This window comes from Acipenser ruthenus, chromosome 3 (assembly GCF_902713425.1).
Source record: "Acipenser ruthenus chromosome 3, fAciRut3.2 maternal haplotype, whole genome shotgun sequence".
NCBI classification, from domain to species: Eukaryota; Metazoa; Chordata; class Actinopteri; order Acipenseriformes; family Acipenseridae; genus Acipenser; species Acipenser ruthenus.
The window spans coordinates 103,451,036-103,478,351 of record NC_081191.1 but is presented as its reverse complement, the minus strand read 5'-3'; the positions used below and the strand labels follow the sequence as shown (position 1 = coordinate 103,478,351).

Genomic DNA, 27,316 nt, shown 5'->3' with positions numbered 1-27,316 from the left:
CCCCCCCCCCCGAAATATATTTCAAATTGAATATGTTTTATAATATGGGATTGCTGATATCTCGAGTGTATGAAAAAATAGCCATTGCCAGCCGTACTACTAGACTGTATCAATTTTGTTGGACATGTTTTCTGAAAAACGAAAACAAAAACAAAACATTCCTTTTTTAGGATCATTTTACAGAGACGTCAATCAGAAATGAAGTCATCTGCAATTAGCAAATTAAGTTAAATATAATTGGCACCCAAATCACATCCCAGCGGTGCACTGCAATTCATTAAGAATCACAGTTTTATAAAGCAACGTACTGTAATTGTGTGATGACATGTATTGTACTGTAAGTAATGTACCTGGCTGAGCCTGTAGACACTCCCTTCATTCCTGACGTTTTAATTTATGAGGAAGTGACATATTTTCATCGTCGATTGTTTGGTACAGCATCGAAAGTTTAGTTTCTTGTCTTTCATTTTTCTATTTACATTTCGATCACATAGTTTTGAACATTTTACATAATGAGTAAAATTTCCAAGTTTTTCAAAGTAGGGTCGACTTCATCGAAAAACCGAGGTCCGACTCCTCAAGAGGCGATCCACAAACTCAGGGAGACTGAGGAAATGCTAACTAAAAAACAAGAGTACCTGGAAAACAGAATACAGCAAGAGCTAACCACTGCTAAAAAGCATGGCACCAAGAATAAAAGAGGTAAGGACAATACACCGAATAAGACACGCTGTGAAATATAGCGGTGGGTGGGATGTGAAAAAATCGAAACGTTTTTTTGACTACCTTTAATTATGAACAGGCGTAGAGAGAAAACAACAACAACAGCAACAACAAACAGGTGGTGACTGTTGCACACAATGACGCACGAGCAAGGCTACTGAATTATCATTCACACCCTGGATTAATACTCTTTTGAATGTTCTTCTAATAAACCTTACACACGCCAAACAGGGCATACATAGTGCAAGTGATTTTGGTAAATGCAGCTCATCACCAGGTTTTGTAATTTATATCCTCTGTGGAGGTGGCCCACCTGTTTACAATATTATCTTGAGAACCGAGAGGGTACTGTTGACTATAAAGAATCTGTCTTAATAGTAAAGTGTCCAGAGCTTTACCTGGTGATTTTATTTGTAGTTCATACTATATACAGTAGTCGGTCCTTAACTGGATAATTTCTATAGCATCAGTTACACAGTATGTCTTTACCCATTAATTCATTATTACCCTGGTTTTAGAGTGCTAACTTGAAATGGACTGTCCTGCAAATAAAGCATGGGGACTTGTTGTAAATTAAGTGAATTGAAATGCTAATAATGAAGTGTATGGCAATGTGTTGTGCATTTTGAAAATGTTAGGAAATTCCAGATATTGGCAACTTCAACCTAGCTTTAGCAAGACAGTGTGAAGGATGTTTATTTCAGACTACTGTAGACCCATCATTAACAGGATGACACATGCAAACTGTAGACAGTCAACAACATAAGGATGTTTTCTATTTCTTTCTGTAGATGAAGTATATTTAAAGGTTACTGACCTACAATATTGTACCATATACAAGGTCAAATATCAAAACAGGTTTTGACTGGTAGCCATTAAGTATTGAAACTAGACTACTATATATACTGATGCACAATGAAAACGCAACAGTCTAAGTTTTACATCAGTAGCTAATTGGGCGCATACATAATGTTATTTACATTTTAAATAGTGAGCAGATATGTTTGTTGATTGTTTGAGTAGTATTGTTCCTTGGGATAACAAAATACTGAGCTCAAGTCATGTGATTTCATAAAAACGCCAGATGCTCAGTGTTTGGTATTTGAGTTGAGTTAAAATTGCCAAAAATGAGTTGATAAAGAATCTGTATAAAAAGGAATTCGAAAATACATGATTTTAATTAATGCAAGAACAGGGAAAGCTACGACCCCGCTTGAGTAATGAAGATCGGCTGGTTGCATCGGCATGATTGAAGGCGGCCTCTATGAGAGAAGTTGCCCGTAGAGTGAGATTTTCTGCTTCAACAATCAGCAGACTAGTCCAGAGAAACCAGGAAACCGGCTCTGTGAGGGACAGGCCACGTCCTGGAAGGCAGAGGGTCACCACACCAGCCCAGGACTGTACCGTTGTTCAAGCCAACCGGTGGGGCAGTGGAAGTGTGATGATGTGGGGAGGAATCTCCTTTAACACAAGAATGCCTTTGGTGTAGATTGAGGGCAATCTTATTGCTCAGTGATACATTGACGAAGTCCTTGAGGCAACAGTTTTTCTGTTCCTGCAAGCCAGTCTGGAAGTGTCAATTTTCCAGCAGGACAATGCAAGACCACACAGTGCTAGGATTACAATTGCATGACTTCAAGAAAACTGTGTTGAGGTCTTGCCGTGGCCAGCTTTTTCTCCTGACCCGAGTCCAATAGAACATCTGTGGGACCAAATCGCCAGTGCCATCCACAGGAGACAACCGAGACCAGACAACCTTCACCAGCTGGCTGCAGCTGCACAGGAAGAGTGGCGGAACATCCCACAGCAGTCTATCCAGAGGCTGATCAGGTCTATGCATCAACGCTGTCAGGATTGTGTTAATGCTCAGGGAGGTCATACCCGATACGAACTTTGTAATGTTTTCATTTTGACAGTGTGTCACGTTTCATACTGAAAACTTATCACATTTTCTGTGATTTTGTTGGATATCTATGTTTAAAATATTTGTTGCGTTTCTTTTGTGCATCAATATATTTGAAAGCATGGTAGTTTGAGCAGATACACCTGTGTGAAAATCAAAAGGCAATTGTTTTGCACATCTAATATTAAAGGTATTTGACATCTTGTGTATTAACTCCAGATTATAGTAAATACTATGATCTGGGTATTATATTGTACAATACCTGAACCTAAACCTAAACCTAAAAAAAAGCTATAGAAACTATGTTTGGTGTGTTAAACCAACGCTTTATACAATGTGTGCATTAATATACACCTTTGTAGCACAATCAATATCCATGTAAAGTGGTCTGTCACCACAGTACTGTACTACAAAGTAAGCAAACGCTATTGAAATGATTTCATAGTCATATTAAACCATACAGTTATAATTCTCTGTTGTAAATAATGTTCTTGTTCATAATAATGAAATGACTTCAAGTTTATTTATTCATTGATTTTGGAAAGTTATTTTGGTAATTAATCAACTGCATTAGCATTGACACCTTTGATTAGCATTATGTTTGAAGAAGGGAAACGTCTCAAATTACTGAGACATTCTGCAGTTAGTATTACATTCGACTCCTGTTTCTTTCTCTGCAACACAAAGCCATCTGCTCCATTTTTATCTGCAGTCATATGGCACATGTACGCATTGATGGGGAAAGTGAGTTATAAACATCTCTCAGTCTAGTTTAAAAGCAGATCTTCAAACCAGTCGGGACTGGACCATTTTCATGTTTGTACAATAATTAAAATGCCTTTGTTTAAGATTTTTGATACTTACATTTCATCAAAAATTAACGATAGAAAAAACAGAGACGAGTAGATGTTTAACACATAATTATGATATTGATGTTTGGTTCTACAACTGCTGTCAGCTGGCTTTTCATTATGATAGTGTGCTTATGTCAAAATTAGTGTGGTTAGCAAGAGGCAAACTAATGCACCTTCATTTACTTTTTTTAATAAACATTTTAAACAATTAGATTGGGACTTTACTCTTAATAAATCAATCCTAAATGGTGAATATTTGGATGGCATCATGTCCATTTTAAAATTATTCATTCAGCTACTGTATCTGTTCATAAATGACTCTATTGATACATCAAAATGTATTGATTCATTCACAGTACTGAATTTGTGTAAGATCTGAGAAGAGGTAACATTTCAAGTAAATAATATGGCCCAACAGTGACATATCTGAAAATGTATTTCTGCTGTAATGAATTGATTAACATCGCAGTTTGCATTAAACAGCACCAAATATTGATGTGCTGAACAATTATATGTACATAAAAAACCACGAAAGTTGTTAAGTACATCAAATATTTAGAATGAATACTATTGTTTAATATGTTGACTAAAGTTGTCCTTTATTTTAAAAGCTGCTTTACAGGCACTAAAACGAAAAAAGAGATTTGAGCAGCAGCTGGCTCAGATTGATGGAACAATTTCTACCATCGAATTCCAGAGAGAAGCGTTGGAGAATGCAAACACAAATACAGAAGTGTTGAAGAACATGGGATATGCTGCTAAAGCCATTAAAGGAGCTCATGAGAACATGTAAGTAGAAAAATAGGTGAAGTAACCTGGAACATTTGACTGCCAGTGAAAGTGCAACTTTCACAAATACATCTCTAAGCATCATATCTTAAGTTAGCAGAAAGCAGAAAGCCAAATTCACTTGTTCAGGCCAGTGATATTTGTTTTCTTACAATTGTGATGAAACATGGTTTAGAACATTGTTATTTGGAGATCATAATCTGGGATTATACATGTGAACTGTCTGTCACACTTACATTTGTGCATACAGGGGACGTAGCTCACAGTGATGTTTAGTTTCTAATGATACTATTCGGTGTGGCAGTGGTATGTTACTGATGTACTTGTTTAATTGTGTAGGGTGTACTGTAAGTTTCAAAACCTTTAATCACTGTCCTTTTTTGTACAAAACTACACCACACAAACCACAGAGTGAGATGTGTTACATTGCGGTTACAATGTTTCTACGTGTTTTGACACTGAGAAATTGTATAAATTCAAAGTTGTTGTGGTTTCACTCAGAATGAAATTTGTTACATTGCGGTTACAATGTTTCTAGGTGTTTTGACACTTTGAGAAATGGTATAAATTCAAGTTGTTGTGGTTTCACACAGAATAGTGCCATTTGAAGAAAATCTGTGTTTGATGCATTTCAGGGACTTGGATAAAATTGATACACTTATGCAGGACATTACTGAGCAGCAAGAGGTTGCACAAGAAATCTCAGACGCCATCTCCCGACCAGTTGGATTTGGGGACCAGTATGATGAGGTAATGTATGAACATGAGAATACTGTTTATATGTAATAAAAGTGGAGGTTGATGTGACACATTTAGTATGTGTAACGCTCAGCTGGATTTCTGCTGTCATGTTTATTTACCCATGATGCCATGCACCATGGCAGTCCATTCATTATGAATAAGGATAGAGAATATCAAAGGCTGTACATACAATTTAGGAAATACAAAAAAGTGGATCTAAAACACTGAGAAGGGCCTGGCCATCCAAAAACAAGAAAGGGCAAAAAGCAGGCAATGGAGGGAAGAGAGAGTAAGCTGATTGAGCAATACCAGAAGGGCTGCCAGGTTAGGTAGATGGATCTCCTCCTTACATGTTCAGTGGAACATCAATGATTTTACAAAATCTTTTGCAATTTAAAATGTGTGCGTGCTGATTAACACCAGTAAATGTATAGGAGCAGTGGTTTAATGCATTCCAAATAAAACACATTTACTGAATACTTTTCACTATTAGAGAAACAGTTCCTTTTCATAAAGTAATATGGTTAACAGGGTCAGCACCACCACTAGTCCATGATAATGTCGCTTTACAGTCTTGATTTCAATTAGAGTTTGAAGTATGTGGAAACATGAAGTGCTGTTTGCATCTGCAGGATGAACTGCTGGCTGAGCTGGAGGAGTTGGAACAGGAGGAGCTTGATCAGAACCTGGTTAGCATGGGAGGACTGCCCAGTGTTCCATCAGCATCTCTGCCATCTAGGCCAGGTAAGAGGAGCAGATTGATAATAGCAATGTGGAAAAGGAACAGGGTACCTACTGGTATTAATGAATAGTTAAATCTTTGAGTATACAGCATTATGATCTCCCCCACCCACAGGCGGTGCATGTCGTAGGTGACAGTGAACTATAGAGCTGTTTGTTCATCATACTCACACTTTACATATAGTCTAATATAGATAATACCACTTATCCAGCTGTGATGAAATTTGATAAGACGATTTACGAGTATGAAACTAATGATTATATATAAATCGGCTAATCCCTTACACTGAAGTATTTGTCCACTTGACCCTTGAGCTCCCTTTAGTTGTACAGTACCATCAAGAAAATTCATGATAAGCCCAATTACAAAACCTGGCTGTTTGTTTGGTTGTGCTCTTCTTCTCAACCAGATTTATTTTTATTTGTAAAAATTTTGTTACCGCCGGTTTCATCAGAAAAAAACACAATATGATTCCACAGTCCCCCAGTGATCTGTGATGCACAACAAGAATTTCCGAGGCTGGCCAGGTTTGGGGAAAATAAGCATTGAAACGTGAAACGTGCTTTTGGAAACGAGGCATTGGATGATCATGCTCCCTTTTTAAAATTAAGATTTAATCATTTCTTTGTTTTAAAATTGTTTAATTTTGAACCTGCATGTTTTAATGAAAAAAAAAAAAAAAAAAGTTTTTTAATTTACCAAATTGTACCGTACACCCATTAACATCATTGATGTTAAAATGTTACTGTTCCTTTCTTCTAGCTTCCAAGAAAAAGGTGGATGTCAATGATGACCTTGACATGGAACAGCTAGCAGCCTGGGCAACATAATGCTTTAAAGAAGAAAAAAAAAAAAAAAATATATATATATATATATATATATATATATATATATATATATATATATATATATATATATACTTCCTTACAAAAGACTACATTTTAGATTTCAGTATTCTGAACATGTTCTAGTATTGTGGGGTTTTTTTCTTTTTACTTTGTATTGAGGTGCTTTTGGGGATTTTGTTTTTTACTGTTTTTCTGTAGAGTGAAAAACTGTTTCTTTGTATGTATGTATGTTATATATATATATATACCGATTTTATATATTTCTCTAAACACTAAGTGCTTTTTTCTAAGCTTGTAATCAAGACAAAAACCCAGCATTCATTGACACAAGTGCCTGATGACTTAGTTACTATAATATTACAAACAAATACTGTTAAAAGGGTATAATTGTTCTTTACTGTTGGATTACCCAATGATAAACCTACTATGCACTGCGTTGTAATTATTGAAGGTCTTATATCACTTCCAAGGTTGTGTTGCACATGAATTATAGTACATACTTATGAAGACAGCATGACGCTAGCATGTCTCCTAATATTAATTCATTCTGCATTTAAAAGACTCTTGTTGGGTTGTATGAAGTCTTGTAAGTGTAGCATGAAAGGTGAAAAACATCTTGCTCAAATAATCTTGTTCTTAGACTCAAACCTCACAAAATGACACTAAATAATGTGCTGCACAATAATAGATTTCTTATTACAGGTTATTTCCTCTTTAAATGTGTAATAATATATCAAATGCATTGTGATTATTAACTCTTGTAGCACCACTTTGTACTGCGGTTAAAAAAAAAAAAAAAAAAAAAAAAAAAATCAGAGAAATTAAACTTGTAAGGACAACCATCAGAAGTTATTGTAATTGTAAATGTTCATGTTGTGACCCCAGGGCCTGAAGTGGATGTGGGTTACAAGGGACAAACACACACTATGGCAAGTGTCTTATTAAATGTATAGCTGCACAAATATCAATACTGTTGCTGCTGATGATACACACATTTATAAAATCAACATGTTTATTGATATTTACATCTCTTCACCACAAGGTGGCTCTGTTGTATTTGAGATAACAGTTCATTTACCATAGCATGTACCCAGTAAAAAGCATGGCAATGTCAACACAATATTAGAGGTGGTAAACAATCCAGATTCCCTTTGTAAAGTTACAGTATGTGATACTTGCTGATTTAAAAAAAAAAAAAAAAAAAGCGTACATTATTTTTATTTTTCCAAATAACAATCTTAAAAACAATGGGATACAGAAATCATAAAAAAACACACACATATTACATGTGCAATAACATTTGAGTGACCTTATTGTTTAGGGAGCAGTTGGTTTACATTTCCCTAAAAGTAGTTAGAGAGGCAGACATATACAGCACATTTATGAAATCCCAAACGTATCTACAGACAGATATCAAGGAAAGGAATAAGTGGTTTGTTCAGCCAAAGCAACATGGTACAAAACCAGAGAAGTGAAATTATACAACTTGTAAAAAAATGTATTTGTGCAAGACTTCATTATATACTGCAATTAGTCAGGATTAATGATTGTAAGAAACAATGCTAAATTATTTCAAACATCATTCACTAGTCTTGTGCGATTCTTATTACAACTTGAACATTGAAGTAGTCTCTTCAATGTTGACCTCAGATTACCATTTAAAAATTGCAGCACAATCAAAACTTTGGAAAAGACTAACAAAATTGGCTTTTAAATTGTCCAAGCCTTCATTTCTGATTTACAAGCAGAATGTACAAACAAGATCGCAACCAAGTTAATTAGCATCTAATCTTTATTAAAGCTGTAATGAAAAATAAAGTATTTTATGCAGGACATACTTTATTACAATTGTTCTGTGTGATTGTATTTACATTATAAAGAGGAGTCGCTTCTCCTTTGAAGTTAAAAGGTAAGACTTACGATTTGAAAGCTCATTTAGTTAAATTACATATATTTTACTATTAACAGGGTTCTCAGTTGTGACTGTTAGCTCATAATTTAAATATTTGTTTGTTTTCAAAATGTAATAAAAGTCATTATACTGCTCAGAATGCAGGCAGAGACAGCATAGCAGCAGGGGCAGGGGGTGTGGACCCTGTGCGCACGCCTTTATTTTACAGCAAGACCTTACATTATGTAACATGTTAAAGTAGAAAAATATCCCAGTAAAGAATACGTTGTGTAGGCCTTACTTTACCCCAATGAATTAACAAAGGATGCCAAATAGCAGTTCAAGTTAAACGTTGTTTTGTTTATTCACAAAATAAATAGGAAAGTTGACACTGCATTTTATTTCTTTTCATTCCTTGCCATTTCCATTTCTTCGCAGTAAACTGTAGTCATAGGTTTTTCATAAAGTAATAACATGAGGTTTACTTGTGCCTTTTTGTAGCTGAACAAGCACACCAAAACTGAAATTTAACTTTTAAACACTTCAAATAAAATAACTGTTTTGGTTCTCAATTCTTATATTCCACATAACAGGAAGTCGCAACAAAATATATAAAATATATACCATCTTATAAAAATCATTACACAGCATTTCCAGCAAGTTGGGCACTGTTCAAGCGAGGCATTTCAGAATTTCAGGCATTTTAAACTGGTGCAAGGTATTTCTGTCATTTCTAGTGAATACGAACAATTTTTCTATCCGAATGAATACATGTCAAAAAATATTTGTTCGAATATTTGGATTTTTGTCCCAGCTCTATTTGTAATTGAGATTCACGAAAGGCTTAACAGGTAACAATTTAATTTTTAAAAGGAGAGTAGAAGTCATGGGGAAAACACAGAAAATCAGAAGCCTTATCTATAAATCCTGTCCTGTCAATAAAATGAGAGACGCTGTGTCCTGCTTATCCAAAATCAATAACGTGGGGAGGTGGGGCACAATGAGAGACTATACAACTGCATAATCATGTCATTTATTAAAAATGTATTTACGCAAAATAAAGAATTTTAAGCACATAAATACAATTACATTTCATGTCATTGATATGTTACCCTTCCAGTATATCCATACTACACAAATATCTGGGAAGTAATCACCCAAATACTCCATTCATGCAAAACAAGAACACATTTGCAGGTCAAGAAAGATCAGAATAAAAATAAAATATTTTACATAAAGAATATTTCTCATTTTACCAAAGGCACAATGCAGACTACTTTGGGATGCAGATCTGCCTTTAGGAAATAATCGTCAAAGTTATTTCTGGGCCAACATTTCACAATAAATCTTCCAGAGGAAGAATAAAGACAAAGCATAAAACATCTCTAAACAGCATTTCCTATACTATTAAATGCCAAGGAATTCCATTGTACATACCACCATGAGTAACTCACAGCTGAAAAATGAACAGTTTTGAATACATGTCAGAGTAACAACTATTAAAAGCAGTAGCAGAATTAAGACAAGCAGTTTTATTCATAGCAAAAGTAAGCAAGGCACTTGTAGCATTGGCATATTAAAAGTGTGAAGAATAAGGTATAAGTTGAGCTGGCAAACTGATTGTGCATGAAACAATGAGTGACATAAAAGGCACAAAGTTACTTTTCAAAGAAAAAAAAAAAAACAGTTTGGTCAAGAAATTTGACACAAAGGATTCCTTCGATGTATAAAGTGCACCATGCAACCCCATAAACCTTTGAACCCCCGCCCCCCAAACCCTAAAAACAAAGTAGTGGTACTAAAAACAAGCATTCCTCTGTACATACGAGTTTGGCCAGGTGTTGCGCTGTTACACTCAATATGGCTTTTACTGAAATAACAGTAGTATTCTTCCCAGAGCTGTTACCTGCACACTAACTAAAGTGTTCACCTAAACAAAGACAGTGAAATTGAAAAAGAATCAAAAGGGTTTTTTTTTTAAGTGGATTTTTCACTATACACATATCATTTTAAAAATATGTAGAATGATGAAACACAATATTGGGTAATACACTTTAACATAGTAATATATATATTACTAAATTTCTACACATTTTTTACAATCCCATGTATGGAATTATACCATTACATTAGGTTTAGGTTTCTATTTGACTCAGAGAATAATATCACCCATATATATAGTAGTGTGTGTATAATTATATATATATATATATATATATATATATATATATATATATATATATATATATATATATATATATATATATATATATATATATATATATATATATATATATATATATATATATATATATAGAGAGAGAGAGAGAGAGAGAGAGAGAGAGAGAGAGAGAGAGAGAGAGAGAGAGAGAGAGAGAGAGAGAGAGAGAGAGAGAGAGAGAGAGAGAGAGAGAGAGAGAGAGAGAGAGAGAGAGAGAGAGAGAGAGAGAGAGAGAAAATCTTTTATTAATAAATGCAATCTATGATCATAATAAATATCCATGGCAATGTAAAAATGCAGTTTCCAATGCCTACTTGCACATTATCTTTACATCACTTTTCTAATCACAACAAACTTCAAGCCCTGAATGTAGCACAGGTATTTGTTTAAGTCATGCCTATTCACCCCCCCCTCCCAGGTTCATTCTGAGGTTAAAACAAAACCAAAATGGTGATTGATTTTTGATTGCATAGTGCAAGCCGTGCAGCTGCATGACAGTGAGTAACCATCAATACACCATGTCCAAAAGAATAACACAATGACAAAGAGTTTCTGTCTGAAAATAGTGAACATCTATAGCAATATATATATATATATATATATATATATATATATATATATTACAAATGTTACACAGGTATGTATATCAAAAGCTGCACAAAAGCAAATAATGCAGTCACAACATATGTCATTTTGTAGATTTTTAGGAGTATGGAGGCTGCTACAGTAAACTGGTTATTTTAACCCAATAACAGAGGTACACACTTTCATGTTTACCTTGGCTGGCTTTGGTAATCAAATCAGCGAACTTGTTTGCTGACAGTTTTTTTCTGCATAATCTAGTAATAAGTCTTGAGCAGCACTGTAAGTAAAAACTAAATATTCAAAACACAGCTTTAGAAAAACCTAATCAATGTTCTTCAAAAGGTTCTGCAGCTTGAGCAACTTCAATCACAGGAGGAGAGTTTCCTGATGCAAGTCCACACCAGCAGGCTGCGTGTATTCCAGGTCTGGAAATCAAATAAGAATTTTAAACACACACACACAGATCTGTAACATTGCTGAACAGCTGAAAGGCACATCCAGCAGCATGTGTAGCACTGCAGTAAGCAACTATTACAAAACCAAAAACTTTTTTTTTTTTTTATTAAACAATTAAGATAATTTAAAAATGAACAACCCATTTTACGACAAAAGATCCATCTGCTGAAATGATGACTTCAGATCAATCTTTTAAGTTCTTTATGAAATAATTTTACAGCACTGGGAATCCACCTGTTTTAGGGGTTATTTTAGGATAACAGTATACAGTAGTTGTTTATGAAATGCAGGGTGATTCCTCAGTGATGTGAAACACTAATAAAATCTAGTTTTGGTATATCCCAGCAAGGTATGGTACTGCAAGTGATAAAGTTCAATGCCTTTATGAATAGGTGACATTACCTATTTTCCTCTCCCACTTCTTGCTCTGCTTCCACTGCAGAGGACTCCACATCTCCACTGCACTCGCTTCCCTGCTCTGATGGTCTGCAGTGGGTTTCTTGGCTAAATGAAACATCCCTACAAAACCATGGATCATGCCACAGGTTGGTTATACTGTATAACAGACTAGTATTATTATTATTATTATTATTATTATTATTATTATTATTATTATTATAAATAATAATACATTGATTAACACAAGCTTCTGTATTAAGATGTTCAAAATTAGAATCTTATCTGAGACATGTGAACATTATCAGACAGGAGTGTCATTATTATCTTACATAATAGATTAGATCTCCCGAGGTCTGCATTGTTCTTCCAAAACACCGAGAACAAACTGATTCAGCCATGTGCTTTTGTACAGAATCAAATGAGAGGACTTATATAAAGTCATCTTGGCATCTAATGGCGTACATTTTTTAAAAATTTTAAAAGCAAGATAATTATTTCCAAAAACAAGTAATTAACTGCTGGTAATTTATTATGACTGCAGTAGTATATCCACTTTCATTACACTTGTGGTAAAAAGTTACTGCAAGTGCGATGTCTCAGGGATTCACACTGTTCATATGGAATATACCGTAAGAATGTTGTACAAGTCGATTTTCTAGACATTATTGTGGGGCCCTTAAAAGGGGGGGGGGGGGCGACTAATACACTGGTGTGACGTATGCGCCGGTGTGTCTGATATTAAACTACTGTACCAGTGCCACAATGGGATTACTACAGCCACGGTTATGGCTCACACAAACTTAAATGTCAACAACACTATTTATTTTTTCAGGATCTATGGCACTCAGGTCATGTTGCTAGGTAGAAACACAAAACCACTGTTCTAATTAATTTGAATTTGTTACTCTCAATACCCTTAGTCATTTTGAATATAAAAAGCAAGCTTTCAGACTCTTGACCCACCTCCTCTTGACCCAGATGCATGCGTATGTGGAGATTATTAGATCTTCTGAATATGAAAACTTCACAGCTATACTGCTTCACTTAACACAATACCTGTCAGTCTCTATGAATTTCCTTATTCCCACCCTCCCAAGCCATTGATTTGTCAACATTCAGACTGAACCCGCCCCTGGGATCCCTAGCAAACAACTATTGGTTAGAAAGCCGAGTAAACTTATCAAAGTCTTCTGTTCATTGTAACTGCAATAGTATAATAATGCAGGTGACTTTGAGACTGGATAAAGCAGGACAGTCAGACAAAAAACAAAAATGCTGGAGACGAAACAAAGAAAAACGAGCTGATAGAGGAAAGTGTTTATAGCCCGATGTAGAAAACATTTTGTTTGAATAGAGTATTTTGAATGACTAATACATACTGTAACTTGTTCTACATGTCAGTGCAACACAGTGGTACACTTATAAAGTGTGTGTATGGTGCTGGTTCTGATTAACAAAACAAAATGAATGTATTTGTACAGCTGGAAATGTAATGCAATTGTACTGCACCGTATGCAACACTAAAATGTTTTGTTTACTGGTTATTAGATGGTGCACGGTTTAGTTTATTGTTTTTTTGCTTTGTTTATTTATGTAAGCAGCATTGTTTGATACTTTTAAATATGAATACAACTAATTTGTAAAAGCCAATGCAACTGGAACTACTGTCCAAGTATGGTTTTGGAAAGAAATGTTCAGTAAAGCAAAGATGGTATGTTCCTGAACTTGTTTCGGTACTTGATAAGCTAAAATAAGATGCGATGTGGGATGTATAACTTGATTTTATACTCTTAATTATTACTTTTTAAATATTAGAAATTTTGAAAAAAACTTAAGTTTCTAGGAGTTTAACTAAAAATGAAAAACACTAGAATTATTTATGGAATAAAATGTTGCAACCAAGGGTTATTATGAAACTAAACCTGTGTATCTTTATTTTTTTATTGGTGTTCAGGGAAAAAAATCTACTGTAAAAGTATTTTCTATACAAAAAAGCTTTCCTGAAATTGAAGTCTCAAAAAGGAGGGCGCAACTTTTACGCCAGTGTGACCTATGCAACCATTTTTACGGTAGCAGATGACACTTTAGAATGAGTCTTATTACCCCAGTGAAATGTGAAAGAAAAAAAAGAAATATAAATTGAATTTACTTGATCCCATTTTCCAAAAAATCTATACGTTGTTGTTTTTCTTCAATTTTTGTCTTCAAATTTTCAATTTCTCTCTGCTTTTCATTTAGTTCTTTTTGCAGTCTGTAGTTGGTTTCTTCAAGAGTTTCACAGAACGCCTTAAATAAAAAGATAAGTTAGTCAACTCCTAAATATACTGCCACCTTTCCAGGTCTTTTTCATTGAAAGAACTGTATAAGTCTACCTAATTAAACACAAAACACCCCTACTAAAGACTCAGAAGTCCATGTCACAAAATCACTACACAATTTTGCACCAGAAACCTTTAAGCTGAAACTAATCAAGGCAAGTTCCTATTTTCAGACAAGTTCCTGTAAAGCAGGATGTTAGAAGAGGAACAAGCTTACAAAGCTAAAATGGTGAGATTAAAATACGCATTTTTAAATATGGCACCGCATGGTTGAAGTATGATCTGTGATGAACAAAGGCTGTTAATAAATAATGATTTTATTCTGTTGTCATACATAACCCATCTATTATATCGTTTTTCCTATTGGATATCATTACCATCTTTTTCAGTAGCACCTCTTGATCACAAAACAAGCAAGAATTCAGCTGTCATTACATTTATTATTGCCATGATCATTACCAATTCTTTAAAATGATTAGTGCTATTCAAGATCGCAGTAGATATGCTTTAGTATCAAGATAGCAGCTTCCTCCCTCATACGCTCATTTTTGACATGTAAAATATGTACCAATTTACACAAGGACGGTGCAAACATATCATTTAGTCAAGGTAATATGTTAAATGCATAAAGGACTGTAGAAAAACTGGGGTAAATGTCAACTGGTTTGCTCTTTCAGCTTATTCAGCAGAAATATGTATACATTCTGAAATTTGCATACATTCTGTATGCAAATGTTTGGAATCACTTTATTCAAATACATATATTTTTTGGTGAAACATTTTTGTGATTGCCACGCAACAAAACTGGATTGGATTTACCCGACTCTCCTCCAGGCTATCAAATGGACCCGGGGGGTCATCCAAGCACAGAAACTCACGCACATGGAGGCTGGGGGGAAAAAAAATTAAAAAAAACGCTTTTTAGTGACAGAATCTGTAAAGGATGAGCTGTAGACTCATCACAAAATATAGGATTCATTCAGAGGTTGTCAACAGTCAGAAGGCAGCGGTTGCCTGTTCCCTGATAATGAATCCATTTATAAATGCTACTATATACTACAAGCCGGTTCTTGACAACAACAAGAGGGCAGCAGTGTGGAGTAGTGGTTAGGGCTCTGGACTCTTGACCGGAGGGTTGTGGGTTCAATCCCTGGTGTGGGGGACACTGCTGCTGTACCCTTGAGCAAGGTACTTTACCTAGATTGCTCCAGTAAAAATCCAACTGTATAAATGGGTGATTGTATGTAAAATAATGTGATATCTGTATAATGTGAAATAATGTATAATGTGATATCTTGTAACAATTGTAAGTCGCCCTGGATAAGGGCGTCTGCTAAGAAATAAATAATAAAAATAATAATAAACAACAATCTTCCCTAAGCTTCAGTGCCCCACAATCGTGTTCAGATACGTGAAAACAAATAAAAGAAAATATCAATACATTTCTCATCATTTACTTGGGAGTTTTTGCCAGGAGACCACAGTCACTACCTTACACAATACAGGCCATACAAACAGTTTAAAAAGAAAAATTACAGGTACATTATTTAAACAGTTATAGCAACACGTGGGGATGTATAACGCTATATTTGCCAGAACCTGGCTACTTACTCTTAGATCATGAACACACACAAAAAAAAAGCTTACTCTTGGTAAAACCAGGTGTTCTGGCCAACAAAATAAACAAGAATAGCTGTTATTTGGTAACTTTTGCAAGCAAAGTTTAAAGAAATGCTTCTTTTTGTAATGCTAGTCATTAACATTTAATTAAAGAATAAAAAGATGGGCTGTTCTGTTTACTGAAATAAACATGAACAAGATCATGTATTTAAAAAAAAAATCATATAAAAAAATCAAAACAGATTGTTTCCCCATTACGTTTAAGTTTGGAATTTGTATTCTATAATTTAATATTAAAATATAATGTTTTTCTCATGTTAATGGTTTATTCTCTGTTCATGCATAACCCCTGTTTGTGGAATATCGAAAATCGGAAATGGCCCAAAAAAATCAATGGGTGCATCCTTAAATCATATCATATTTCTTCACAGGTTTTCCATACACAAGTAAATGCTGTGCAAATACATGTTAAAGTAATTTAGGAAAAGTGACAAAGGGCTTCTCATGATGGTTTTCTGATTGGTTACAAACATTCCCAACATGTTAAAGTTTAAACATGTTTAATCCTGAAGTTTAGGCGTTCAGTAGATTAAACAGAAATTGTTCCCCGCAACCTTGTTTGTTATTAAAGATTATCAAATTGAGATTACCCCCTGTTCAAGTATATCTTTATGCTCACCAAACCATATGCAGATACTTATATTTAAACACTGTAACTTTTTCCACAGCATACTTTTGGTATGTCACTGCCACCTGTTTCGTGATAAATACATCAGGACTACTCATAAGCAGAGCTGTTAATGTTACTTAAAAAGACAATTAAAAAGATAGACCCAAGCTCTAGTCAAACAAAAAAAGGGAAAAAACCCCACCTGAATGAAAAGTAAACTGCAGTCATTGGAATTCCCAAACTATTGGTGGTAGGTTGCCTAGTTTTATTTCCTGGTTTTGAAGTTGCTAAAGTTACCTATTCAAAGAGCTCTGCCCATGCCCCATTCGTGTATTAACCAACAGTTTATTTTCATTCATCTTCCCTTCAGTCTGTATTTAAAGCTTTGACACACATATAAAAGGTCTTTATACCTAAATGTAATTTGCAGCATTTTTTGTAAGACAAAAATATATTATATAACACATTACCATAATGACCATACATACCATATGCAAGTTTAAAAGTTGCTCGAAGAATTTATTTTTGGTGTTTTGGTGGAAAGACTTTGATAAATTATTATTATTATTATTATTATTATTTATTTCTTAGCAGACACCCTTATCCAGGGCGACTTACAATTGTTACAAGATATCACATTATTTTTACATACAATTACCCACTTATACAGTTGGGTTTTTACTGGAGCAATCTAGATAAAGTACCTTGCTCAAGGGTACAGCAGCCATGTCCCCCACCTGGGATTGAACCCACGACCTCCGGTCAAGAGTCCAGAGCCCTAAGCACTACTCCACACTGCTGGCATAAATCTTGCCTTGTATGCTTGCTATATTTCTGTTATATTACGTACCAGTTAGCAATGTCTTTGTGAGCTACCAGATTCTGTAGGAATGCCTGCAGTCCCAGTTGTCTGTCTTCCAGGAAGTCTGAGTTGTAATTGTCCTTGAACCAGCGCTTTGGAGGAAGAGCGAGACGGAAACCTGGAAACATCTCCTTCAACTGAAAAACAATAATTAAGGCCCAAGTAAATCATCACTTAATACCTGCCTTGTTTAACCTCAGTATGTTTATGCATTATGTTTAAGCATGTATTAAGTAACAATTAAAGACAAAGGATCTACAAAGGCTGCTCTTCTAATTAAAGCTACAGTACCACATTAGACTGACCGGTACACAACATTATAAAATACAGTGCCTTGCATAAGTATTCACCCCCGCCTTGGACTTTTCCACATTTTGAGGTGTTACAACCTGGAATTAAAATGGATTTAATTGAGATTTTTACCATTTGATTTACACAACATACTTAACACTCTGAAGGTGCAAAATATTTTTTATTGGGACACAAAAGTTAATTAAACAAAAAAAATACATTTTTTCTTCTTGGCAAAATTGCTCAAGCTCTGTCAAGTTGGATGGGGACCGTTGGTGAACAGCAATTTTCAAGTCTTACCACAGACTGTCAATTGGATTGAGGTCTGGGCTTTGACTGGGCCATTCTAAGACACTCAGGTTCTTGTTTTTAAACCACCCCAGTGTAGCTTTGGCTGTATGTTTAGGGTCATTGTCCTGCTAGAAGGTGAACCTACGCCCCAGTCCCAGGTCTCTTGCAGACTGAAACAGGTTTTCCTCTAGAATTTCCCTGTATTTGGCTCCATCCATCTTGCCCTCAATCCTGACCAGTTTCCCAGTCCCTGCCGATGAAAAGCATCCCCATAACATGATGCTGCCACCACCATGCTTCACCGTGGGGATGGTGTTTTCAGGGTGATGAGCAGTGTTGGCTTTGCGCCACACATAGCGTTTTGCGCTAAGGCCAAAAGTTCAATTTTGTCTCATCAGACCAGAGAACCTTTTTCCACATGTTTGCTGTCTCCCCCACATGCCTTTTGGCAGAATGCAAACGGGATTTGATATGGGTTTTTTCTTCTCGCCACTCTTCCATAAAGCCCAGCTTTGTGGAGCGTCCGGGTTATATTTGTCCCATGGACGGTTTCTCCCATCTCAGCTGTGGATCTCTCCAGATCCTTCAGAGTTACCATTGGCCTATTGATTGCTTCTCTGACTAATGCCCTCCTTACCTGGTCACTGAGTTTTGGTGGACGGCCTTCTCTAGGCAGAGTCGCGGTTGTGCCATATTCTTTCCATTTTTTAATAATGGATTTAACGGTGCTCTGTGGGATGTTCAAAGTTTGGGATATTTTTTTATAACCCAACCCTGATTGGTGCTTCTCCAGAACTTTATCCCGGACTTGTTTTGATAGCTCCTTTGTCTTCATGATGCTGTTTGTTTAGATATGCTCTCTAACAAACTCTGGGGCCTTCCAGAAACAGGTGTATTTAATCTGAGATCATGTGACACTTTAATTGCACACAGGTGGACTCCATTCAACTAATTATGTGACTGCTGAAGGCAATTGGTTGCACCAGAGCTTATTTAGGGGTGTCACAGCAAAGGGGGTGAATACTTATGCAATCAAGACTTTTCAGTTTTTTATTTGTAAATAATTTTGAAAAATATGTAGATTTTTTTTTCCCACTTCGACATTATGGACTATTTTGTGTAGATCAGTGACAAAAAATCCTAATTAAATCCATTTTAATTCCAGGTTGTAACACTACAAAATGTGGAAAAGTCCAAGGGGGATGAATACTTATGCAAATATCAAATAGCACATCAAATAGCAACCTCAATATTCTACATGTGTTTATGCTCCAGTAAATCAAACTACATTACAACTAAACAAAGACAAGTTGAAGCTAAACTGGAGCAAAGGAAAGCTGGCCAAGGATCATTAAATAGAAATTATTTAACAGCACATTTTGTTGATTATTACTTAAAAAAAAAAAAAAATAGCACTAAAAACCAATACACATTTATCATATCAGGGCAGCTTTTACAGTAGAAAATGTGATGCCATCATTTGTACTGGCATCACTACAAAGTGATGCCAGTACATAAGACTTACTGGAATTATTTTGATGGCTCTATGTACTTTAATAGGAGTATTACAATAGGGGCTTATGTTAAACCTACATAAATGACTAATTGCATTTGGTTATTTTAGACTTGTATGTTAAGACTGCTGGACAATAAGTAAGATTTTAAGATTTAGGCGTGTCTCAATTATTATGCATGAATGACTCATTCTGTAATCAAACATGTATATTTCTGCTTTGTTACACAAATTAATTGCCAGCTTGGGTCACATAAATAAAGCACACTGCTCCTTTCAATAATACGGTTGTGAAACATCGTAAGACCACAGTGGGTATCCTTAATGAATAAAATTAATTACATTTTTTTTGTTTTAATTCAATGGAACAATACCCTTTCCCATGGGAAAGACAGCACAGTGAAAGTTTGTGTCAGTACATAATAAAGTTTAATAAATACACTTTTACAAGACTTCTTGGAATACTGCCAGCTCATTTGCAATTCTAGTGAATATTTAATCTGCATAATTACTATCTTCAGATACATCACATCTTGTTAGTTAGACTGGTAGGAACAGCGCAAAACAAAGGACAGTTCATTCTGCTTAACATCATTACTGAAGCAAAGACCAACTCAATGAAACACACTCACAATGTATTCAGAACCATGTTCTGCTGCTACGTTTAAGGAAGCAGATGTTATTCATTATCTTTTGGACATCAGAGAACAGAGCTAAACAATTCATAATGAAGCTGTACATGGCACATTCCAAAGCTGATTTATTTTATTTTATTAACCACTTTACTATGTTCTCATGTGCCACATTTAAAACCATATTTAAAGTTGCACTCATCCCTTAAATTCAACGGTACTTGTTTTGCAGTAAGTAAACCCAAATCTTGCAAGTGTGGTTCTAAAATGAAATGAGCATCACAACATTTGGAATAAATTACACCACCCACTCGATATATCGCGGGTGTTGGGGTCCAATATAAATCCTCTACGCAACCCGCTTTTTCTCATTTTTCATATAAAAAGCAGCACACTGTTTTAATTCGTACTGCAGAAAGTAATTGCTTCTCATCAACTTAAGTCTCCAATTAATTTCATGAATCTTCCTCTCCTTTCTCAAATGCACAAACCCGCTGCATTGAAAGAATCCATTCCCAACATAAGAGGCTTGTTGCTAGGGAGCTGACGTCACTGCACTGTGACTTTTGCTAGTGCATTGCTGCCACTCGTGAACACCTCGTTAGCTAAAACAAAAAACGCTCAGCAAGTAGATATTTAATTTGCTTTGTGTTATTGTGCAATAGGGGCAGCAGTGTGGAGTAGTGGTTAGGGCTCTGGACTCTTGACCGGAGGGTCGTGGGTTCAATCCCCGGTGGGAACACTGCTGCTGTACCCTTGAGCAAGGTACTTTACTTAGATTGCTCCAGTAAAAACCCAACTGTATAAATGGGTAATTGTACGTAAAAATAATGTGATATCTTGTAACAATTGTAAGTCGCCCTGGATAAGGGCGTCAGCTAAGAAATAAATAATAATAATAATAATAATAATACGTGTGTATATGATAACAGTATATTAATGCTTTGTTTTAATTGTTTTGTTTATTTTTGTTTGTGACGTGCAGTACGAAATAAAATGAACAGTAATTCTAAGTGAAACTGTCTATGTATATTGCAGCTAAGGCATACGCAGTTAGACTGTAAAAACGGGAAGCCAACTCCAGGACCGCGATATATCTGAGTCCGCAGTATAGCGAGGGCCGATACAACAAGGGGTGGGTGTATATATGTAATTCTAATAAAACAGACCCTGTCTAACATAAAGCCCACCATAAATACTGTAGCCTAATTAGTTAGAGTGCAATTCTTCATATTTGTGTTGCTGTGTAATGTAACCGCTGTGTGGAGAAAGCCCAAGACTGCTCATACAGTAAGAGGTCTCAAGTACAAACCTTATCATTCAGCCGTGAGAAATCTGTGTATCTTCGAAATACCACCCAACTCTCCTCTGGACTTTTCCTTACCAGGACCTTGTAAACCTAAACAAATGTAAGAAAAATAAATATATTTTATAATTCATCCACCTAGCTTTTAAGATCTTTCACTAGGACCTGGTTTTCCTTCGAGATAACCTAGCCAAGTACTAACCAGGCCCAACCTTGCTCAGCTTTTCATCTCACACAAGACAAGATGATATGGCTTTTCAGTTGCACTCTAATCTTGAATTGCGTTGTCCTCATATACAGGACTTACCACAAGAGTTTAAATTAACATCCACAGATAGTACTTTTAAAATAGGATTATAAATGTTTTCCGATACAAACCTTAGATGTACAGTGGGTGTTTTGTGCTTTGACCTTGATGTAGAAAATGGAACTGAGTGCAATTATTTTCTATTCTACGATATGTACCTATGTGATACTCAGATAATTGGATTCTTTTTTTTATGATTCAGAAATGTATAGTTTGTTTATTGTATCTGCTATGTTAAATGTGTCATGGAGTTTATATAGTGGAGAATGCAACCCATGAAAATGTAAGCTTGTTGCCCCAGGGCAAGATGAGGGGATTTTTCTAGAGAGGGCAATTCCACAGTTACTGATGCAACACCAGATCAAAACTCTCCACACATATTCAATCCCTCTATTATCATCTGATCAACTTTTGCCTAAAAATATTTTTGCTGACAGCACATGGACAGTAACACTGAATTGTCATTGTCACACAACTTCAGTGTAATTGTACTTATAATGTCTGTCACACAGCAGTGATGTTAAAATACAGAATTTAATTAAATGGTGTATAAACACTCACAGGTTTTCCTACGATGCATATAAATAACCAATGGATTAGCTATCCACCAAGCCACCAACTTTAAATGCAAGAGAAGTCTTCAACTGAGAAGTCTGATACTGTAGCATCAACAAAAAATGATCTACTGCAATTAGATTAGTCTATGAGCAGTTTTTTTTAGCACATTGAAAAAAGCTTCTTACAATCGTTTTAAATTGCACAGCATATTCTTTGAAGGTACTTTAGAGGCTTATGAAAGGGTAAGATGACACTCCTGAAGAATGGATTTGATTTCAAATCTCCATTAGAAATGAAAATAGCACAGCCATAAACCATATCTTACTATTATGCAAGTTTTAACAAATGCACAGTAGACTGGGAGGTCTTACTTACAAGTTTGTGAATTTTCTGACCTACATAGATTAGTTACACTTTCTAGTTTATAACTCCAGTGCTTGACCGCACTGCAGTCATTACAGTGACAGTACTGTAGGCAGTAGCAACTGCTAAAACAGATGTTTTTATTTGCAATATTTGGCCTAATCAGTAATGGGGAAAATCAAGTTACATTCTTGAATACAGATTTTTACATCAAAGGAAGTAAGAATGATAACAAAAACAACATTTGTAATTGGCAAATAAAAACTGCAATAGATTTCATCGTCATGCATGTGATCTCAGTACTGATATTCGCATGTCGTATGCATGTGAACTTTGACCTTTCTGCGTGTTTGTTGATAAAACAATAAAAAAATAGTGAGGTTTTTAGATAGATGTGTGATCTTTACTTCCTTGGTTACTGCTTATTGGTTATCTCCTAAAATGAAAGCTGTTCAGTCCTGGTACTCCATCAAACTCCAATCGAGGTAAAAGGGCATTTAGAAAAAATAAATAGTGGAGCAACAGAAACTACAACCACTTAGATTGATTGCAAACTTCATAAAAAAGAACGGGAAATGATATTATTAACTACTTGCTCTTTTGACCAACATTCAGATGTTTTTTCATTACAATGCCATTGCACTCCAGATCTTTTTGAAGTCATAGTTTTGAAGCCAATTGAATCACTGGTTTGATGGAAGGGTTTTCTTTCTAAAATTGACACAGTTGGTGATTGTTGCTATATGAACCAGATTTGCAATGTTTTTTCAACTTACTGTATGCACCCAAGTGTTTTACAATTATTCTCACACCTGTTCTCTGTAACTCTGATCTTAAGCCAGTATTATCAAAACGCTCCTTCTAGCTGCTTGCAACAAGCATATTATGTTTGCTGCATCCTGCAACATATTTTTCAATATAATCGAGCCTAATTTTTGTATTCACACATCCTAGAATAAAAAATTAGACAGTGAATGATATTGAACACATTTCACAAATTATCCACATCAACATGCTGATGTTGTTTCTTCTGTTCTGACAATTGTCATTTAAATCAGACTAACCAACAGCTGTATAACCAACTTGCCTCTCTTACAATCTGAAGGTGTGTAGGTGGGGAGAGGGCACTTACTGTAAACTTGGCTCTTTCCTCCATCACCTCATAGCCCAGCACAGTTGGCGTAGAGGGTCTATCCTCCCAGCTGGTTGATTCTGAGGTTTGTTCACCGGGAGAGTTTGAGTATTCAATTGAAGAGTCTGCACCATTAAGTTTAGTCCTGATGACTGGACTTTTACATTGTGGTGGAGTAGAATTAGGCTGCTCAGAAGTGCTACTCTTTTTATTGCTGCCTGTAACACAGTCTTCAGCCTGGCTCTTGGATGAACTGGAGCTGGTGGAGATGCTACCAAATGAGGAACTTCTTTGGCTTCTGCTTCTGGCTATACCTGAGGAGGCACTATCCAAGGGAACTGGAACAGGGACAAATGGCGTAGCCATCTCCTTCAGAAAACACTTTGCATGCACAGTATTTCTGAACCAGTCATAAAGGGAAGAAATAATGCAAAGTAACTAGCAGCAGAGACTTGTTCCATATGAGTTTGAGAATGCTAAAAGGAAGAAAGAAAGAAATATGGATTAAAAATGCCAGCTTGCATAAGTGCAAGAACGCTGGTTGCAAGATTGTATGTTTGCCATACATATTATATATATATATATATATATATATATATATATATATATATATATATATATATATATGTCTAATTTAATGTATTGGACTAAATAAAAGAAAAGTTGCCAACATGTCTAACACAACTAAACAAAATTAATTAGTTTGATCCAATTACAGAATTTAAAGAGACAGAACCTCATAGGTTTTCCACATCTGACACTTTGACAGTTAGTCAGATAGACTGTAATACAGGATTTAGTCTATATGGAAAGTCAGCCTCAAATTAACCATCATGTTTTTGAAACCATAAACCCTGGCTCATTGACATAAAAATAAAGAAATTATGCTGTAAACTAAAAATCAACTCACCCTCACACCAAGGACGCTACAGTAACACTGATACCTGATCCTCAAAACAGATAACTCCTAAACCAAAACATAATATCTGTATGGGAACATTACAACTGCCCTAAATGATTTGCTTTTAGATTCTAGGCTACCAGTTGCCTTTGAGTGTCTTTGGGCAAAGGGCAATAAATAAAAGTACCCTGACAAAAACGCCTAATGATGCAAGCAAGTTCTCTGATCAACAGACCCGAGGAGTACACATGACATTGCTGTAGCTCTGCTCATATCTACAGTTAACTGCCATCACACAATGGCGCTCACTTTCATAGTTTTACCGACACGGTTTTTATATGCCAGTTCTGACAATAGAACGTCTTAAATTAAGATTAAAACGTGCAGTACAAATTCAGACTATAAAGCAGGTTATGTTATGAACAAAACAAGAGCATGTGACTGATCAGCTGTTGTGGCCTTCATCGGAGCATATATATATAACATATTATAAAATATACAAATAGGCACGGATAAATTAAGATGAAAACATCGATATCAAGTTTCTTTTTTTTCTTACACTTGAACAGATGGATATTTACAACCCATTTACATTCGTCAAGGGGCACACATGTGAACACATGTTTCTGTTGTTGAAAATCAAACACAACATGATAATAAAGTTTTAACAACACAATTAGTAATATTACTGTAGTATTCTTTTGTGGCGATTACGGTACAACTGTTTTACTTACGTGTATATATATATATATATATATATATATATATATATATATATACACACACACACACACAACTGAAGTACGGTAGAATGAGTGATGTCGTACACCAGGCTGTACTTCCTGAGTTGTTTTACATTTTGTTTTAGACAGAACTTACGTTACGCCCGCTGAATATTGTCAGAACTTCTTTCAGAAAACCAAGTTAACTCATTTCAAAACAAGTCCAGCATGTTGTTTGCTTCCTGTTCCACACTACATAAACAAGATCATGTGCTTTATTTAATCCTGCTTGTAGAACCCTCATTTGCACTACACGGTGACAATACTGTTTCATACTCACGGCTACATTCTTTATTTTCTATTTCTGTTCTTTTGCTTTCATTAGAACATCTCCCAGTTTTTATGTGGAACTTATTTAACGCTCTGTCATCTTTTACGGTATACTGGAACACTCAGACAGCACACGACGTTCTTAATCCATTAATAACACGTCACCACGTTCATGTCGTAACCCGTAGACTGAGAAGCCAATCGAAAACTTACTTTTCCCTCGGAGGCTGTTTGTTGCATTTGTGAATTACCTATTTATTCTTTGTAATTGAGTTCAAATGTTAGTCCACACTGATTTTCTGACCTCGACCTTCCAGATTTATAAGCCAATGAAACTGTATTAAATTCTACCTTTTAGCATGTTCTTGTTCTGGTGAAAACATATGCAAAGTAACTAGCAGTTATAATGCTCATACGGGTTCAAGTGATATAAGGCTGATTAACGACTAAAAAAAACACACCCAGTTTAATAAAATAAGCAAATACGAGCGTTTTCCAATTGCCTACTCTTTCTGGTCACCACTAGTAGCTGCAGGCATTTTCAGTTTCTGTTGTTATCTTTTTTTCATTTAATATGATGCCACATTTGTGCCTGTGCTGTAATGAAAATAAACTGTCATCCACAAACACTACCGATAACGATTGGTGAGTGAGTAGCAAGTGACACCTTGTGGTGACATACAGTTTAGACGTAAATGGCAGAGGATTGTGGTTGAAATAGTGGAGCTCAAGTCTGGCAGTATGTATGGCTAGCCAAATGATCATTTATAGATATCTTTGCATTTTAAGATATCTCTAAATCATTTCCAGATATCTCTAAATATTTAAATATATCTCTAAATCATTTTAAGACATCTAAAATACAAAATATATAGCTCAAGATATATTTTAATGGAGCTTTAAATGATATAACTAAAATGCATTGTCAGATATATTTAAATCATTTTAAGATACCTCAAAATGTTTGAGATATCTTTGTATCATTTTCAGATATCTGAAATTGAAATTTAAGATAGCTCGAAATCACTTCCTGTTAATTTGGAAATATCTCAAAATTAAATTAAGATATCTTTAAAATGGTTTACTTAGATATCTCAAATTAATTTAAAGATATCTGCATATGATTTACAGTTATCTCTAAATATTTGAAAATATCTTAAAATGCCATTTGAGATATCTCTAAATTATAATTTGGCTTGCCATAGACAGGGAGTGGTGAATAAGTTAAAGGCTACAATGAAAACACATGAGTTTATTAGGGAGTGTACCACAGAGTAAAAAAAAACAAAACCCTTAGTTCAACTTCATTAACATGTGTGTATAATCTATCCTTACAAAATGTTAGAAA

At 35.2% G+C, this 27,316-nt stretch overlaps 2 protein-coding genes across 4 annotated transcripts; one reads left to right on the top strand and one right to left on the bottom strand.

Moving 5' to 3' along the window:
• Positions 1-300: 300 nt before the first annotated feature.
• LOC117435764 (charged multivesicular body protein 4c-like) lies at positions 301-10,149 on the top strand. Its single transcript, XM_059020339.1, has 5 exons — positions 301-702; positions 4,092-4,269; positions 4,905-5,019; positions 5,643-5,754; positions 6,515-10,149. Exons 1-5 carry the CDS (start codon positions 513-515, stop codon positions 6,580-6,582), a joined length of 663 nt encoding a protein of 220 aa, XP_058876322.1. The 5' UTR covers positions 301-512; the 3' UTR covers positions 6,583-10,149.
• Positions 10,150-10,876: 727 nt separating this feature from the next.
• On the bottom strand, positions 10,877-26,652 carry LOC117435744 (sorting nexin-16-like). 3 transcript variants are annotated; one of them, XM_034059154.3, is made up of 8 exons: positions 25,796-26,438; positions 24,016-24,491; positions 21,662-21,748; positions 17,611-17,759; positions 15,290-15,359; positions 14,302-14,438; positions 12,156-12,272; positions 10,879-11,722 (listed from the first exon to the last, which is right to left on the bottom strand). In XM_034059154.3, exons 2-8 carry the CDS (start codon positions 24,379-24,381, stop codon positions 11,623-11,625), a joined length of 1,026 nt encoding a protein of 341 aa, XP_033915045.3. In that variant the 5' UTR covers positions 24,382-24,491; positions 25,796-26,438; the 3' UTR covers positions 10,879-11,622. The 3 variants fall into 3 exon arrangements, with proteins under 3 accessions (XP_033915046.3, XP_033915045.3, XP_033915044.3); XM_034059153.3 differs by having other exon boundaries at positions 25,979-26,437; XM_034059155.3 differs by lacking the exon at positions 12,156-12,272 and having other exon boundaries at positions 10,877-11,722; positions 25,979-26,652.
• Positions 26,653-27,316: the final 664 nt, after the last annotated feature.